The sequence below is a fragment of the Mitosporidium daphniae genome (genome assembly GCF_000760515.2).
Source record: "Mitosporidium daphniae strain UGP3 chromosome Unknown contig-15, whole genome shotgun sequence".
In the NCBI taxonomy this organism is placed as follows: Eukaryota; Fungi; Microsporidia; genus Mitosporidium; species Mitosporidium daphniae.
Genome location: NW_013546667.1, coordinates 54,741 through 69,627, shown reverse-complemented (window position 1 = coordinate 69,627; position 14,887 = coordinate 54,741). Strand labels below are relative to the sequence as shown.

Sequence of the window (14,887 nt, the reverse complement as noted above, 5' to 3'; positions counted from 1 at the left end):
CCCGAGTCATTTGTAAAAAAATTTAAAGCAAAAATTTTGAAATTTGGTGAACACATCGCAGTCTCTCCCAGACGATGTGTTTTCCCATTGAAAGTTTGGGCCTTTTATTTTGTTTTATTGCATTTTAATTAATCGTTGCGTCCTGTTATGCCAATTGGAGGAGTTTACCAATGCAAAAACAACAACGATCCAATAAGAAAATTCACAAAGTCGACCAGGATTGGTCCAGATTACATTGTAACCAATGGCGGCAACAGAACAATTATATCCTATAAAAAGATGCATTTCCGGCATTTTTTAAATGACAGACGCTAATAAGGAGCAAGTCAAAATAGGAGATACAGGTCCGAAATCACCAACACCATCAGCATCATCGACAGAATCATATAAAAAGAAGGCGAGCAAATGGCTAAAAAAACTAAGTATTGGGTTCGCGAGCTTGAAGAAATCCACAGAAGACTCGGTCAATGGCATTCGTGCCAAGATGGGTGGCAATGATAAAGGGCCGGATGCTCCATCCGCCTCGTCCGCCCCTTCAGCCCAATCTACCCGATCCGCTCATTCAGCCCAGTCCACCCCATCTGCCCCTTCAGCTTCTTCCGCTCCGGATACGAAGGAAGAATAAGACACAGTTTAATTCTTGAATAAATTATTAATTTACAAAATGAGCGAAAGTTCCATCGACTATTATGCAATCCTTAATCTCCCAAAAGAGGTAACGCTATGGAGATTGTAACGATTGTAAGGCAACCGAAGATGAAATAAAAAAGGCATATAAAAGGATGTGTACGCTACTTCACCCAGACAAGGCTCAATATGATGCCGTTGATGATGGTTCCATTAATCTTCCTTTCCAGTCCATTTCTAAGGCATATTCTGGTAACGCTTTTACTAATTCATAGTTCTCTCAAACCCAGCTCAAAGATCGATATATGATGAATTTGGAATCAAAGGTCTTGAAAAGTTGTCTTCAATTTCCTCGGCTAATCCCAATTTTGTTTCCTCTGTAATTGCTTCATCAACGACCATGCCCTCCCAGCTAAAAAAAGCCATTGAGTGGCAAACCAATTTAGAAAAGGAAATTGCCGAAGAAGCCTCCATATCTAACAAAACCACGGTTGCAATTTCGACCGACATTTCAGATGCTCTGCCGTTTGCAGAGAGGGATTCTTTCGTTGCCAATCAAAAAAGCTCGGTTATCTCCTACCATTCAATGGTATTGTCTCATTCAATTCAGGTTAGTTTGTTTTTTTATGCCAGAAAACATTTGTGGCATCACAAACCACCGTTGAGCTACAATGTAGAACTGAATCAGGAAAAGGCGTTGATGAGTCTTCGTTTAGTACTTCCCTACGATATCCATTTCAAAAATATCCGTATGAAATCTCAGTAACCTTAAACTTTTTATGTAAAGTCAACGCTTTCAATGTCCAGCATCCCTTCTGCCTCGATGTCGATTGGATATACCCCCCGTTACATATCAAGCACAAATCTGGAAAAAAAGCAGCTGTTTCCCATTTCCTGGAGATCTGGGCTTTCTTTTCATGTTTTGTACGGATATGCTTATCCATCGATTCATTTTTCTGCATCACTGCCATTAAACAGAACCAAAGATGATGAAAAATCACACAGTATCCTTTTTGGAAATGTTGCACTGGGAAGAATTACAAATAATGTTTCCATTGGGTGCCAAAAATCCTTTTTGAATGGCCAAATGGCGCTCGTGGCCTCTATTAATGTTTGTATCTTGCCATTGGGAACTTATTTCTCCATAGGCAAATCCACACAGGCTCGTCTCTATTAATGGATCTTCAACATTATCCATTAGTGATGCAGTGACCGTAAAAAGTAAAGTCAAGGTGGGAATGGTAGATCCAATTACCCTTTCCCTTTCCACTCGACGAAGGATCTCTGACATCACATCTGCAATAGCAGCACTGCAGTATTCACCACTGCCGTCATCCATGATAATATTTAAGGTTAGAAGTGCCCATTTGTATGTTTTCATATTTTGTTCCCATAAATTTGTCTTATCCGGACTCCATTGCATTTTTATCTGATCGCTAGATGGGCCTGGAGAGAAAGGGCATAAAAATTGTTCTTCCATTCATCCTTTCGCACGAATGTTCTGCGCCATCCCTGAGCTGGTGTTCATTGTATGCCGGCATTTTGACATATCTTTGTGAAAAGTATATTCTCCAACCCTTGATCGAGGCTTCCGAAAGGGAGTAAGCATCATATTTGCAACCTATTCAATATAGAGTTATTGATTCATACACAAAATCCCGAGAAGAAGCGCTAGCATTAAAAAAGCATGAAGCTATAGCTGCCCTTTCCATTCTCAAAGAAAAGGCCAAGGCTAGAGAGACATTAGAACGAGATAAAGACGGTACCAGCTTCAATTGAGGGATTCATTGTCTAGGCTTGATCATCACGTCAGCCACATATGGGTCCGTAGAAGACCACATGAAAATTGACGTACAAATACAACTACAAGCGCTGGTCTCCTCATCACAGTTACATCTGTATTCTGGGTCTAAAGTGCGCTCTTATTCTTACTTACCACTCTTCATAGGCCCTGCTTGTTGGCTTTTACGACCCGTGCATTGGAAGAGCAAAGGTGCTCACCATACAGTACACATTTAAAGGCGTAATGCATCACGTCACCATCAATGACCATGAAGAGCTTATTATTCCAAAACGAGGTAACGACAAATGGGTTAAACTGAAATTTAGATCATGTCGCCGCCAATATTTAATTTCAATAAATTTAATCCAAAATTGTAAATACATTTGATGAAGGAACTGCTTCGTCTCAATGATGCTCCCAAGAGGATCCAGTCAATTCATTTTGGACTTCTCTCTCCACAGGCAATGAGCGAGCTTTCCGAGTTGGAAGTATGCAACCGGGAATTGTATTCCGTTGTGGGCGGTCCTTCCGGCTCGAAGCCCCTCGCACATGGGTCTCTTGATCGTCGGCTTGGTATTTCGGATAAGAACAATTCTTGTGAAACCTGCGGCTTAAAACTGGCAGAGTGCGCCGGACATTTCGGGCATATAAAGCTTGCTCTCCCCGTTTTCCACATCGGATTTTTCAAGGCAACGATTGCGATTCTGCAGGCCATTTGCAAGACCTGCTCGCGCATCCTACTTTCAGACAATGAAAAGCTGACTTGGCTGAAAAAAATAAGAAATCCGCACTTGGATTCTCTGCAGAGGGAGTCTATTTTCAAGACCATCATTTTGGCTTGCAAGAAGGTGTCGCATTGTTCGCAATGCGATACTCTCAATGGGATCGTCAAAAAAGTAGGGGCTCTTAAAATTATACACGAAAAGAACGGAAGAGGAGGGAAAAAGGTAATTACCATAGATTTGGCCACAGCCGCTTTTTCTGCAGCCGTTGAGAGCATGCCCGAGGCAAGGCAGCCAATTTCACGTGTTATTACAACTGGGATCGAAGAACTGTCCCCGCTAAAAGTGCTTGCGCTTTTTGAAAATATGTTGCCTGAAGATTGCGAACTGGTTGGATTGCCTCCATCTTGTAATGGGCGTCCGGATCTGCTTCTATGGCGTGTGCTACTTGTCCCTCCTGCCTGCATTAGGCCCTCCGTGGAGCAGGAAACAGGCTCCAATGAGGATGATTTGACGGTAAAGCTGGGCGAAATCATCTACACAAACCTCATTTTGGAAGATGCCTTGTCTAAAGGCTCGCCAATCTCGATGATCATGGAGGACTGGGAATTTCTACAACTGCAATGTGCGCTTTATATCCATTCAGAGCTTCCAGGAATCCCACCCTCTGCTCAGGTTTCTTCAAAACCGATCAGGGGATTTTGCCAGCGTCTCAAAGGCAAAGCCGGTCGGTTTCGAGGAAATCTTTCCGGAAAGCGAGTCGATTTTTCGGGAAGGACAGTTATTTCTCCAGATCCAACGCTTAAAATCGGGGATGTTGGGGTCCCAATTTTTATTGCAAAACAGCTGACTTATCCTGAACAGGTTGCGTCGTTTTCGATTGAAAGATTGCGAGCACTGGTGAGGGCTGGGCCCGACCACCACCCGGGCGCCAATTTCGTTGTCTCCAATTCGGCTTCTTTATCAAATGACTCGTCTCCTGCTTGCTCTTTTAAGCGATTTCTTCGCTTTGGCGACCGTGAAAAGGTTGCGAGAGAATTAAAGATTGGGGATGTCGTTGAGCGGCATTTATGCGATGGAGATATTGTCCTTTTCAACAGACAACCATCCCTGCACAAGCTTTCCATTATGGCACATCGGGCTAAGGTTCTGCCATGGCGCACGCTTCGGTTTAACGAATGCCAATGCGCGCCTTATAACGCAGACTTTGACGGCGACGAAATGAATCTACATCTTCCGCAAACTGAAGAAGCTAGGGCAGAGGCCATTGAGCTGATGGGAGTGCAATCAAACCTCGTTTCTCCTAGAAACGGGCAGCCTGTGATTGCGGGTACTCAGGATTTTATCACGGCTGCATATTTGCTCTCCCAAAAAAACGTCTTCATGGATCGTGCATTTTTCTGCCAAACCGTGACGTGTATGTTTGATTCTTTGGAAAAAATCGATCTTCCCATGCCGTCCATCCTCAAGGTATTTTTATCTCTTTTTCGACTGGCTTCCATGTCCCTTGAATTTTGATTTCTCACACATTTGTAGCCGAAAATGCTTTGGACTGGCAAGCAGGTTTTTGACATCCTTATGCGTCCCAATGCCGCATCGCCGGTGCTTGTAAATTTAGAGGCCAAATCTAGGACATTTGTACGTGGTAGCGATCCCACACGCCCGCCCGAGTTCTGTCCCGTAGATGGGTAATTCGCGTGCCCTTTTAATGATTTCTTAGATACCTGATTATTCGGAATAGCAAGGTGATCAGCGGGGTCATGGATAAGAGTATCCTCGGCGATGGATCAAAGAGCACATCGATCTTTTATGTGATCCTGCGAGACTATGGGTCGTCTTTTGCTGCAGATGCAATGCTCCGCCTTTCAAAGCTTTCTTCAAGTTGGCTTACAAATCGGGGATTCTCCATCGGGATCAATGATGTGCAACCTTCAGAAAAGCTGCGCCATCATAAAGAGGCCCTTGTCCAAAAAGGCTATGCAGCATGTGATGCGTTCATTGAGGAGTTCAAGTGTGGAAAATTGCAAAATCAACCAGGCTGCACTCCATCTCAATCTTTGGAGGCCGTTATTTCTAGAGTACTTTCGAAAATCCGTGACGATGTGGGCCAAATATGTTTGGAGGAGCTTTCCGTTAACAACGCGCCTTTGATTATGCAATGGTGTGGCTCTAAGGGCTCGAAAATCAACGTTTCTCAAATGGTTGCTTGTGTTGGCCAGCAAATCATCTCTGGCTGTCGTATTCCAGATGGATTTACAGATCGGTCGTTGCCGCATTTTTTGCCAAACGAAAAGAAACCGTCGGCCAAGGGATTTGTGAAAAACTCTTTTTTTTCTGGGTTGACACCGACCGAGTTTTTCTTTCACGCTGTATCTGGAAGAGAAGGATTGGTAGATACTGCCGTCAAAACAGCAGAAACCGGATACATGCAGCGAAGGTTGATGAAGGCGCTGGAGGACCTTTCTATACAATATGATTTATCGGTCAGGTCATCGACCGGCAATGTTGTTCAGTTTTGCTTTGGCGACGACGGTCTTGATCCTGCTTCGATGGAGGGAGACGATTTTCCGGTAAATTTTGCCCGTAATTTGATGCACATCAAGGTATTTGATTGCACGCTTAATCGATTTTTAGGCCATTCTCCCGCTGAAATGGAACGTTGGACTGACTTGTGACCAGGTTTATGGTGAATTTGAACACATGGTTGAAGAGCTAGATTTTCCTGCCAAATGTACAGAGGCTTTTATTTCGTCCTTGCGTTCCTTTGTGGTCAAATATTGCTGCAAGCCTCTGGAAGATGCAAACGCCTTTGCCATGGTACCGGAAAACAAAGCCCAAATTTCGGGCTTGTCTAAGGAGCAGCTTTCATTGTTTCTAAAAACATGCCTATGCAAGTATCGACGCGCACGTATAGAGCCCGGCACTGCGGTTGGAGCTCTTGGTGCCCAATCTATCGGCGAACCTGGAACTCAAATGACTTTGAAGACTTTCCATTTTGCTGGCGTTGCATCCATGAATATTACCCTTGGTGTGCCAAGGATTAAGGAAATCATCAATGCTTCCAAACTGATATCAACGCCAATCATAACAGCAATGCTTGTCTCTGATCGCGATCAAGTGGCCGCGCGTATCATCAAAGGTCGAGTGGAAGTAACTCGGCTCGGGGACCTTTCCGAGCATATTGAGGAGGTATATACACCCTCGGAATCGTATCTTCGCATCAAGCTGAGCCTGGAAACCATTCGAGCCCTACAGCTTGAGATTGATATTTTTCAGATCCAAAAGACGCTTTCTGTTGCTCCCAAGCTCAAGCTTAATGAAAGCCAAATACTGGTCGAGCCACCAGATACGCTTCGCGTATATCTTCCTCCAAAATTGGCTGTCAACGAAAATATGTATTTAAGATTGCAGCGGCTGAAACGAGCACTTCCGACCGTTGTTGTCCTTGGGATTCCCAGTGTACAAAGAGCGGTTATCAATGATAACAATGACGGAAGCTACAACCTTCTCGTTGAAGGGTATGGCCTTCTTGACGTCATGTCTACCGAAGGTGTTGTTTCCTCAAAAACGACCTCCAACCACATCATTGAGATTTCAAAGATCTTGGGCATCGAGGCAGCCCGTACCACCATTGCATCTGAAATCCAATATACCATGAGCAAACACGGCATGACCATTGATGCTAGGCATGTTGCTCTTCTTGCAGACACGATGACTTGTAAAGGCGAAATACTTGGAATCACAAGGTTTGGCATCTCCAAGATGAAGGATTCTGTCCTCATGCTTGCTTCTTTTGAAAAAACCACAGACCATCTTTTTGACGCTGCTGTTCGTGGCAAACAAGACGATATTCTTGGCGTATCTGAATGTATCATTATGGGCACGCCAATGCCTATTGGGACGGGGCTGTTTAAGCTCCTGCAAAAGGTGGTGGTGGGTGTGCCTGAATATGAGGATTTTGAAAGGCCTGGGGAAAGGTCCAGTAACCCCTTGGAGCGGGATGACGAAGTATTTTCCTACATTGACCACGAAAAATGTGCCATGATGGACATTGTCGAGCCGATTGATGACACCAAATCGGCCACGCTTGCCAGGCCGCAACCAAGCCCCGTTTCATCTCTCAAAATATCAAGAAAACCATTATTGTTTGATCAAGAAAAATATCACCCGCCAAGTACAACAGTAGTATAGTAAATTATTAATACACAACGTGGATGCCCTCAAACTTTTACTTGTTTTTAATTTTGCAATGGCGTCGTCCTCCGTGCATTCTGGTGGCGATTCAAGACAGGCGTCGGCAAATACCCATGGGCACTGGCCGTCTTCGCCGTCCTCGCACCCACAAAAGAACCATTCATCGTCGATTTATTCCGGCGTGAAACCTTACTTTAACAGCAGTAAGGTTTTTTCTTCTGTTTTAAAGGAGAGGTTTAACTTTGCAAGTGCTGCATGTGCCGCTCTGGTGATACATTCAAGTTTGGGCATCAAATCTCCAAGCGCAATTTTGAGCCCCAACAAAGACGTCTACATGCTAATTCCATGCACAAATTACAAGTCCTCCTCCACTTTGAAGTGGCTATCTAGCTTTCTCTTTACCTCCACGCAGACACAAATCACCAACTCTGCTTCCATTTCAAACATAATCGTTGAATTGTGCTCCGAGCTACGCATAGATACCATTGTGCTCTCCAACGAGGAATATTTTTCGAGCTCTTTTAAGAAGGTCGGTCTTTTTGGCTCTGCAAGATATGGGGCCGAATCTCCAGACTGGAAGTTGATTGCAAACTTGGAGGCTTCGCCTACACGAGGACCGCAGGTGTTCAATTTAGAAGGCTCGTCTTCTTTCGTCCGATACTTGAGGTTTGAGTTTGAATCCTTTTATGGGCACGAGTTTTATTGCCCCGTCACATTTCTGGCCGTATATGGAACCACCATGATTGATGACTTGAGGCAAGAAATAGCAAAAAACCCGATGCCTCACTCGAACACCTCTTTCCAAGAAAATTTCAGAATCACAAAAAAGGCAGATCCTGGCAAGGAAACGCCCGACATCAACGAACATCGAAGGTCCTGCCCAAGCAACAACAATACCAGCAAAAATAATCAGCACCGTGCCCATGCGCACCACCGAAATATTAACAGCAATCTCTCCCTTCTTTTTCAAATGCTGGACTCCAACAAGCACTTTCGAACGCTATTTAAAGCCCATTCGTCTGATGGGTCCCCGTTGTTTTTTGAAAAGAACGAAAGCGAATCTTCCGACGTAATATCTGGAAATAACATTTTCAAGCTTATTATTGACCGTGTGGGGCTCCTTGAAAGCCAAACGGATTCGCTTGCCTCTCAGCTTTTGGAAACCTCGTCCGAGCTAAATGCTCTGCGCCACTCAATGGCCAAGGTGCAAACATGGGATGTAAATTTTTCTTTCTGCTCTTTCGAGAGCCGCCTTCCGGAATCTGTTACAGAGCCAGGCATTGCTCGGAGTGGGTATATTAACAATTTGTATGATGTGTTGAAAATAGAGCGATTTGTATATTTTTGGAACAAGGATTCCGAATTAAACGGGGTGTTTCTTCTTCTTTTGATCGTTGTATTTTCGATTTTCATAAATTGGTGGATTTTTTGGCGATTTTCAAAAAGAAAAAGGGCCCCTTCGTCATCATCATCATCTTCTTCTTCTTCTGTGAAAGGAGCACTTTCTTCAGCATCTTCGCCCATTATTATGCACTCTAATTTTGATGAAATCTCTGCTTTAATTTTAAATACCCCCACACAACCATCCATCAATCCGATAATGCTCGACCCCGAGGTTATGCTATTTCCGACCGTAGATCCATCATTAACAAAATCGTCTCTATTGAAAAACAACGACCACTTATTAAGCACTCCAACTGGCAATGGATGTCTTTTTGCACCATCTTCTCCGAAAAGCCCTCTGCTGGAACGGGGAGCACTTGGCCGAACCTCCTCGTCCTTCACAAGAGAAAGATGCAAATTTCGCTCAAAATCAATGCCACGCATGAACGTGTAAATATTAATAATAAATGCCAGACTTTTTAAGCGTGACACCTTGCATTGGACCAAATTTTAAGATTACACCCGTTTGAGATGTCCATTTCAATGCACATGCATGTGCATTGAAATGGCTTGATTCGACATTGAGGTCTGCCATTTTCGTCCCTTCTCAATGTCAAATCAAAATCACATGCTGCATTGTGGTTGGGTGCACCAAAAATGCTTGCCACATGCAACGCAAGTGTTGTAAAGGCAACTGATTTATCGGCACCATGCACATTGGCCAAATAAAGTAAAATCTTGGCCCAATTTTAGGGTTATGTCTTCATTCTCTTTGCTTATCATCAACAAGGCCGGGGGCCTCATATTTTCGTTCGACTTTCCCACGGAAAGTGGGTCGCTGGCTTCCAGTAACCACCTAATGGTTTTGGCCTCTACTTTTCAATCCATACATGCCATCTCCTGTCTTTTGGTTCCCGATTCAAAGTGCACGCCGGTTTCGCTGGGTCCGTTTGTCGGGTTTGGCATCACCACGATCAATGGGAGGGAATTCAATCTTCATTGCAGACAGACCGTAACTGGACTGAAGTTTCTTTTGATTTCACACTCGGAAGAGCCGATCGACGATTTACGGCTAGAACTGTTCTTCAACAGGCTATATTCGTCATACGCCAATTGCATCTTGAAGAACCCATTTTACACGCTAGACATGCCGATAAAGTGTCAAGCGTTCAACAGCTCCATCCTCAAAATAGCTTCTGAAAGCCTTAGTGAGAGAAAGCCTACGTCCTTGTAATAAATTTATTGATCTACATGAGGCTACTTGACGTTGATGGTGACTGGGATTCCGCGTTTTCCCTCGGACTTTGGCGCGATGATGGATAAAAGTCCATTCTCAAAAGTGACGTCAATCTTGGAACAGTCGATTTCCTCAGGAAGAGTGAATGATCTGAAGAATTTTCCTTCGGCCCTTTCAGCTTGGAGAACATTATGCGGCTGTTCCTTTGCAACATCTGTTGAAGACGAGCGCTTTTCTACGGACATGCTTTCAGAAGTGTCCTCTTCGGGCTTACCACTCAGCTCGTTAGAGGACGGTGCAGAGTATTTTCGAGAGTAGAAGCCATCAAGTGAAATGGTGCGACCTTCAAAGCATTGGACACGTATGTCTTCCTTGCGGACCCCAGGTAGCTCTGCCTCAATGATATATTGCGAATCGGTTTCTCTGACATCCACAGATGGTGAGGATCTTCCGAGATCCCTGGTCATGGGAAATCTGAACAAGGCTGGCATATCGAACATCCTTTCGAACATGGCATCAATGTCCCTCAAAGATCGTCTGAAAAATCTGTCTGCGTACATTGTGGGGACGGCGGCCCAAACTGTGGCTATTTATGGCCCACGCTACCAAACCTTCGAGAAAGTTAAGTTTGCAAATAGAATTTTCCAAAACATTTCCTTGAATGTTAATTAATTTCCAATCAATTCAAACTTTGGTCACTCGTTAAAATTAAGTGATGCTGGACTTTCAACATGTCAAGAATGTCACTTGCAGGAGCATCGTAGACTCCCCCCATGCTACTAAGGCGGTTGTGTGTATTTCGGCCGACTCGAACACCATAGCTGCATACAAGGCACACACTCGTTGCCATTAATGTTTAGACCCTATCAGACCATCATATATCATCTGCGCCCGTGGTTGATCCAGATACGGGCGTTATATGTGGGATGCTGGACTATGTCGATCTTGCCGATTTTTTGCTTCACAAAGGCGTGGACGGCCTCCAACTCGAAGCCACGGCCCGTACGCTTGTCGATCGATCAATGAAAGATCCCTTCTATTCGACCGGCATTGATTCGCCCATTCTAAATGCCATTGAGGTGTTGGGGATGGGAATCCATCGCATTGTGCTTATGAATGACGCTATTTCCAAAACGGACATTCCAAAGCCTTCCGAAAGGATTTGCGGCGTTTTGTCGCAATCGGATCTTCTTCGTTGGATCCTCAAAGAGCAGCAGGGAAAGCGGGACAACGACTTTCTATTGCCCCTTTCCCATTTAATCAAAATTACATACCCCGCTGTTAGCGTTAACCCCAGCGAACTATTAATTGAGGCAATTAGGAAAATGAGGGTCAACTCTGTCTCCTCCGTTGCCGTGGTCGAGAAAAACAATCTGATCGTCGGGCATCTCTCGGCATCGGACTTGCAATACTTGATCTTCAAAAAGGATCCGAAAAGCTTCTTATTTCAGCCGGTGCTACCTTTTATTTCAATGGTACTATCTGAAATCGGCATATCCAGAGGAGGGGACAGGTAAGCATACAAGTATTGACACTAGGTATCCGTATTACGATGTTTACGAAGACACGCCGCTAATAAATGTGATTGAGAAGCTTTTGGCCACCAGTACTCATCGCGTGTGGGTGGTGGAAAATCCCGCAACTTCTCCAAACAGGGCTGGTTCTGCACATCCAAAGCTTTTGGGTGTCGTTTCGATGACCGATATTATTGATGGGGTTTTCAAGCCCAAGTCCGGTCACGAATATTAGCCAAATAAACCAAGCTTTACCACGCTCCCTCGTGGGGTTTGAATTCGCTGCGTGCGAACAGAGTTCGCCTTGATTTTAGGCCGATTTCCGCGCCGTTTGCAATACAAATTGCACAAATAAAATTAGATTTACTTTGATGCGACCATAGGCTTCTTTCCGCACTTGCTATAAATGGGGCGCTAAATGTGCGGCGAGCTCAGATGAATTCGTTTCCCGCAAAGATGTCGCTTGCGCTGTTGAAAATTTTCCTAATTTTGGCACTGATTGCCGGGGTGTGGAATGATTATCCCGCATTTAAAAATATCCCGGATTTGCAAACAGATGGGCCAAAGAAAATTCAAAGCCAAATTGAGAAGCAAACCCCACATTCGGTAAAATCGAAACTCGAGAATATCAAAGAAGGCATGATGGAGAGACTCCAGAAATGCAAAGATGAGACTGCTCATTTGATGGATAAAGACGATCTTTTGGGAAACTTGGGCCAGTGGAAAGATAGACTGGTTCAAGATGTTGAAACGCTGTGGTCACAAGTCTCTGAACAGCTTAAAGAGTCCAAGAACAAGGTAATGGCAGAAGAGGAAGATCCTCATTCCGATATCTCGGCAAAGCTTCATAAATTGTTCGGGAAACTGATGCCCGATGCGCTTTTCACCAAGGAAAGCGAGGAACGCATTAACAACCTTGAAGAGGGTGAGAAAATGATGGTTGTGGACGTCTCTGGTTGTTCCGCAAATGATCTTAAAGTGACCATCTCTGGGGACAAGAGAATGATATCGATTCGTGGAACTTGTGCCATTTCTGAATCAAATAGAGGACCTTTGATTCAAAAAGAAATCGACGAAAAACTAAGAGTGCCATCTCAAACTAACGTTGAAAACATTACGGTTGGGCTCAAAAATGGACTGCTGTGTATCATCTTTCCTCCCCTCGACCTGGATGCATCTGAGGAGCAAATCTTGTTGGCCATTTCTGAATGGTGAGGTTTGTGGATTAATGTGAAATTAATTTGGAATTAAAGGGTTTTTTCAAAAATATGTTTCACCTTCAAAGTTAGGAGATTTAAACTGATTGGACCAATCGGGGTCGCTTTTTGCACAAAACTCAAAAGCAACATTCATGCATAATTTTTTGTTGTTGCTTGCTCTGTGGAGAGGAGGTCAGCCGTTTGTCAAAAGAGGTAGATCATCAACAACCATTGTACTTTACTCAATAAATACGTATGATCATCCAATCTTACTCTTTAGGAGAGAAGACGATCAATAACCACAAAACATGTTAGCATCATCACCACCACTACCGCCAGCCCCTCCATCTCTGGCATCATCAGCCGTGCATATGAGAAAATTTTCTCAAGATTTGACAATTAAATTTAGTTGTTCAGAATGCAGAAGCGCCAATCCTAATCTTATCGAAGATTATGCATCTGGGGATGTTGTATGTCGGGATTGTGGGGTCGTTGTTCACGATCGAATAATAGATACTAGGAGCGAATGGCGATCATTTGCCAATGATGGAACATCTGGAAATGATGACCCATCTCGTGTCGGAGGGCCTCAAGACCCGCTGATGTATGGGGAGGGGGATGACGAGACGTTGACCATTGAATCAACGCTCATTTCCTCCCTCCCTAAGGGAAAAGATGGATCTTCGTTTTCTTCATCCGGATCGTCATCTGGCTCTTCATTTGATCTTGCAAAAATACAGAACAAGACAAGTATGAAAGCCTCGGATCGAAATATTATCCACGCCTTTAAAAATATTTCTATCATTTCAGAACGAATTGGACTTCCAAAAAGGATTGCAGATTGTGCTAAGCATCTGTTTAAAAAGGTTGAGGATGGGAAGTTGTTAAAGGGAAAGCCAATGGATGGGATCATCGCTGCATGCGTCTACATCGCTTGTCGAATGGAGCGCGTTACACGGACATTTAAAGAGATATCGCTTCTGACGATGATTCCAAAGAAGGACATTGGTCGGTGTTATAAGGCGCTTTTTCCATATCTATATCCGCAGGGTGAAATACATACAAATGGTGCCATTACGCCAAAAATGACGTCAGCTTTGATGCAGCCAAATTTGTCAGCCTCGAAGGCCGTTGCTGGGGGTTCTGGTGGAGGATCCCCCACAGAGGCCCAACTCTCCACCTCGTCTTCGGCCTCCGTTCCTGCTGTTGCGGCATTGAAAGCAGAATCTCCTGTGGAGAGTCCATCTCTTTCGCCTTTGATTGCCCTCAATGGCGAAGAACAACGCCCAATGGGATCCATTATTTATATACAGGATTTTATGGCACGATTTTGCTCAAACCTTTCCCTTCCAATGGAGGTGCAAAAAAGCGCATTGCAGCTGTGTCAAAAGGTGCAATTCTTGGACTGTCTCTCTGGAAAGAGCCCAGTATCTATTGCAGCAACAATCATATACATGGTGACCTTGCTTCATCCCCAGTACAGACGGCCAGCTAGAGATATTTCAATGGTGACTGGAATATCCGAGCTGACCATTAAGAATACGTATAAAGAGCTCTACCCACATCGACACATTATAATCTCCCCCGACGTTGCATCAAAACATAGCATTGAGAACATGCATCCGTCTTAGTTCCATTTGGTAAATAAAATTTCGAACCATTATGATGAAAATTAAAGTTTTAAAATTTAGTAGTTTTATTCGCCATTATGCCGGTAAGTCTTTGTTCTTGTCTGCATTTCATCCATTGTGCCCCTTTCCGTTGGTCTTTGCTAATTGTGGTAGCTCGTAACCGATCTTCTCAATCCATCTCTTCAGACCCAAAAGCGCACACACAAGCTTAAGCGGCTTGTGCAGAGCCCAAACTCGTTCTTCATGGATGTTAAATGCAGCAGTATGATATGTGTCTCCCATCTTTTGTAGAATGCCATACCATTGTCAGCGCATTCAGCCATGCAAAGACGGTCATTTCTTGCCCAAAATGCCAGTTGATCCTCTGCCAACCAACCGGTGGTCGCTGCCGCATCTCTGAGGGTATTGCTTATTTTCTTAACTTTGTACTAGGTGTATCCATTCGCCGCAAGCAAAACTAAGCAATAAACTTAACTAAATGGAAGTAATCGCTATCCGTAGCTTTGTTGCCAACATGATGTGGGTTTGAAGACCAACGTGTGGGAAAAAGTTGGCCGTGTCATATGCTATTTTTAAGTCTCAACTTTGATTTACAAG

At 44.1% G+C, this 14,887-nt stretch overlaps 9 protein-coding genes across 9 annotated transcripts; 7 read left to right on the top strand and 2 right to left on the bottom strand.

Annotated features, from left to right (window-relative positions):
• Positions 1-301: 301 nt before the first annotated feature.
• Positions 302-625, top strand: DI09_15p460 (uncharacterized protein; the record flags this gene model as incomplete). Its single annotated transcript, XM_013383552.1, has 1 exon — positions 302-625. One exon carries the CDS (start codon positions 302-304, stop codon positions 623-625), a length of 324 nt encoding a protein of 107 aa, XP_013239006.1.
• Positions 626-782: 157 nt separating this feature from the next.
• On the top strand, positions 783-1,393 carry DI09_15p450 (uncharacterized protein; the record flags this gene model as incomplete). Its single annotated transcript, XM_013383551.1, has 2 exons — positions 783-879; positions 918-1,393. 2 exons carry the CDS (start codon positions 783-785, stop codon positions 1,391-1,393), a joined length of 573 nt encoding a protein of 190 aa, XP_013239005.1.
• A 231-nt stretch (positions 1,394-1,624) lies between these two features.
• On the bottom strand, positions 1,625-2,107 carry DI09_15p440 (uncharacterized protein; the record flags this gene model as incomplete). Its single annotated transcript, XM_013383550.1, has 1 exon — positions 1,625-2,107. The coding sequence occupies one exon, from the start codon at positions 2,105-2,107 to the stop codon at positions 1,625-1,627; it is 483 nt and encodes a 160-aa protein (XP_013239004.1).
• Positions 2,108-2,796: 689 nt separating this feature from the next.
• Positions 2,797-7,323, top strand: DI09_15p430 (DNA-directed RNA polymerase; the record flags this gene model as incomplete). Its single annotated transcript, XM_013383549.1, has 4 exons — positions 2,797-4,602; positions 4,669-4,820; positions 4,874-5,735; positions 5,812-7,323. 4 exons carry the CDS (start codon positions 2,797-2,799, stop codon positions 7,321-7,323), a joined length of 4,332 nt encoding a protein of 1,443 aa, XP_013239003.1.
• A 58-nt stretch (positions 7,324-7,381) lies between these two features.
• On the top strand, positions 7,382-9,163 carry DI09_15p420 (uncharacterized protein; the record flags this gene model as incomplete). Its single annotated transcript, XM_013383548.1, has 1 exon — positions 7,382-9,163. The coding sequence occupies one exon, from the start codon at positions 7,382-7,384 to the stop codon at positions 9,161-9,163; it is 1,782 nt and encodes a 593-aa protein (XP_013239002.1).
• Positions 9,164-9,966: 803 nt separating this feature from the next.
• On the bottom strand, positions 9,967-10,506 carry DI09_15p410 (uncharacterized protein; the record flags this gene model as incomplete). Its single annotated transcript, XM_013383547.1, has 1 exon — positions 9,967-10,506. The coding sequence occupies one exon, from the start codon at positions 10,504-10,506 to the stop codon at positions 9,967-9,969; it is 540 nt and encodes a 179-aa protein (XP_013239001.1).
• A 155-nt stretch (positions 10,507-10,661) lies between these two features.
• Positions 10,662-11,695, top strand: DI09_15p400 (uncharacterized protein; the record flags this gene model as incomplete). Its single annotated transcript, XM_013383546.1, has 3 exons — positions 10,662-10,788; positions 10,817-11,459; positions 11,485-11,695. The coding sequence occupies 3 exons, from the start codon at positions 10,662-10,664 to the stop codon at positions 11,693-11,695; spliced, it is 981 nt and encodes a 326-aa protein (XP_013239000.1).
• A 200-nt stretch (positions 11,696-11,895) lies between these two features.
• On the top strand, positions 11,896-12,675 carry DI09_15p390 (uncharacterized protein; the record flags this gene model as incomplete). Its single annotated transcript, XM_013383545.1, has 1 exon — positions 11,896-12,675. The coding sequence occupies one exon, from the start codon at positions 11,896-11,898 to the stop codon at positions 12,673-12,675; it is 780 nt and encodes a 259-aa protein (XP_013238999.1).
• A 292-nt stretch (positions 12,676-12,967) lies between these two features.
• Positions 12,968-14,290, top strand: DI09_15p380 (uncharacterized protein; the record flags this gene model as incomplete). Its single annotated transcript, XM_013383544.1, has 2 exons — positions 12,968-13,805; positions 13,938-14,290. The coding sequence occupies 2 exons, from the start codon at positions 12,968-12,970 to the stop codon at positions 14,288-14,290; spliced, it is 1,191 nt and encodes a 396-aa protein (XP_013238998.1).
• Between the last annotated feature and the right edge of the window lie 597 nt (positions 14,291-14,887).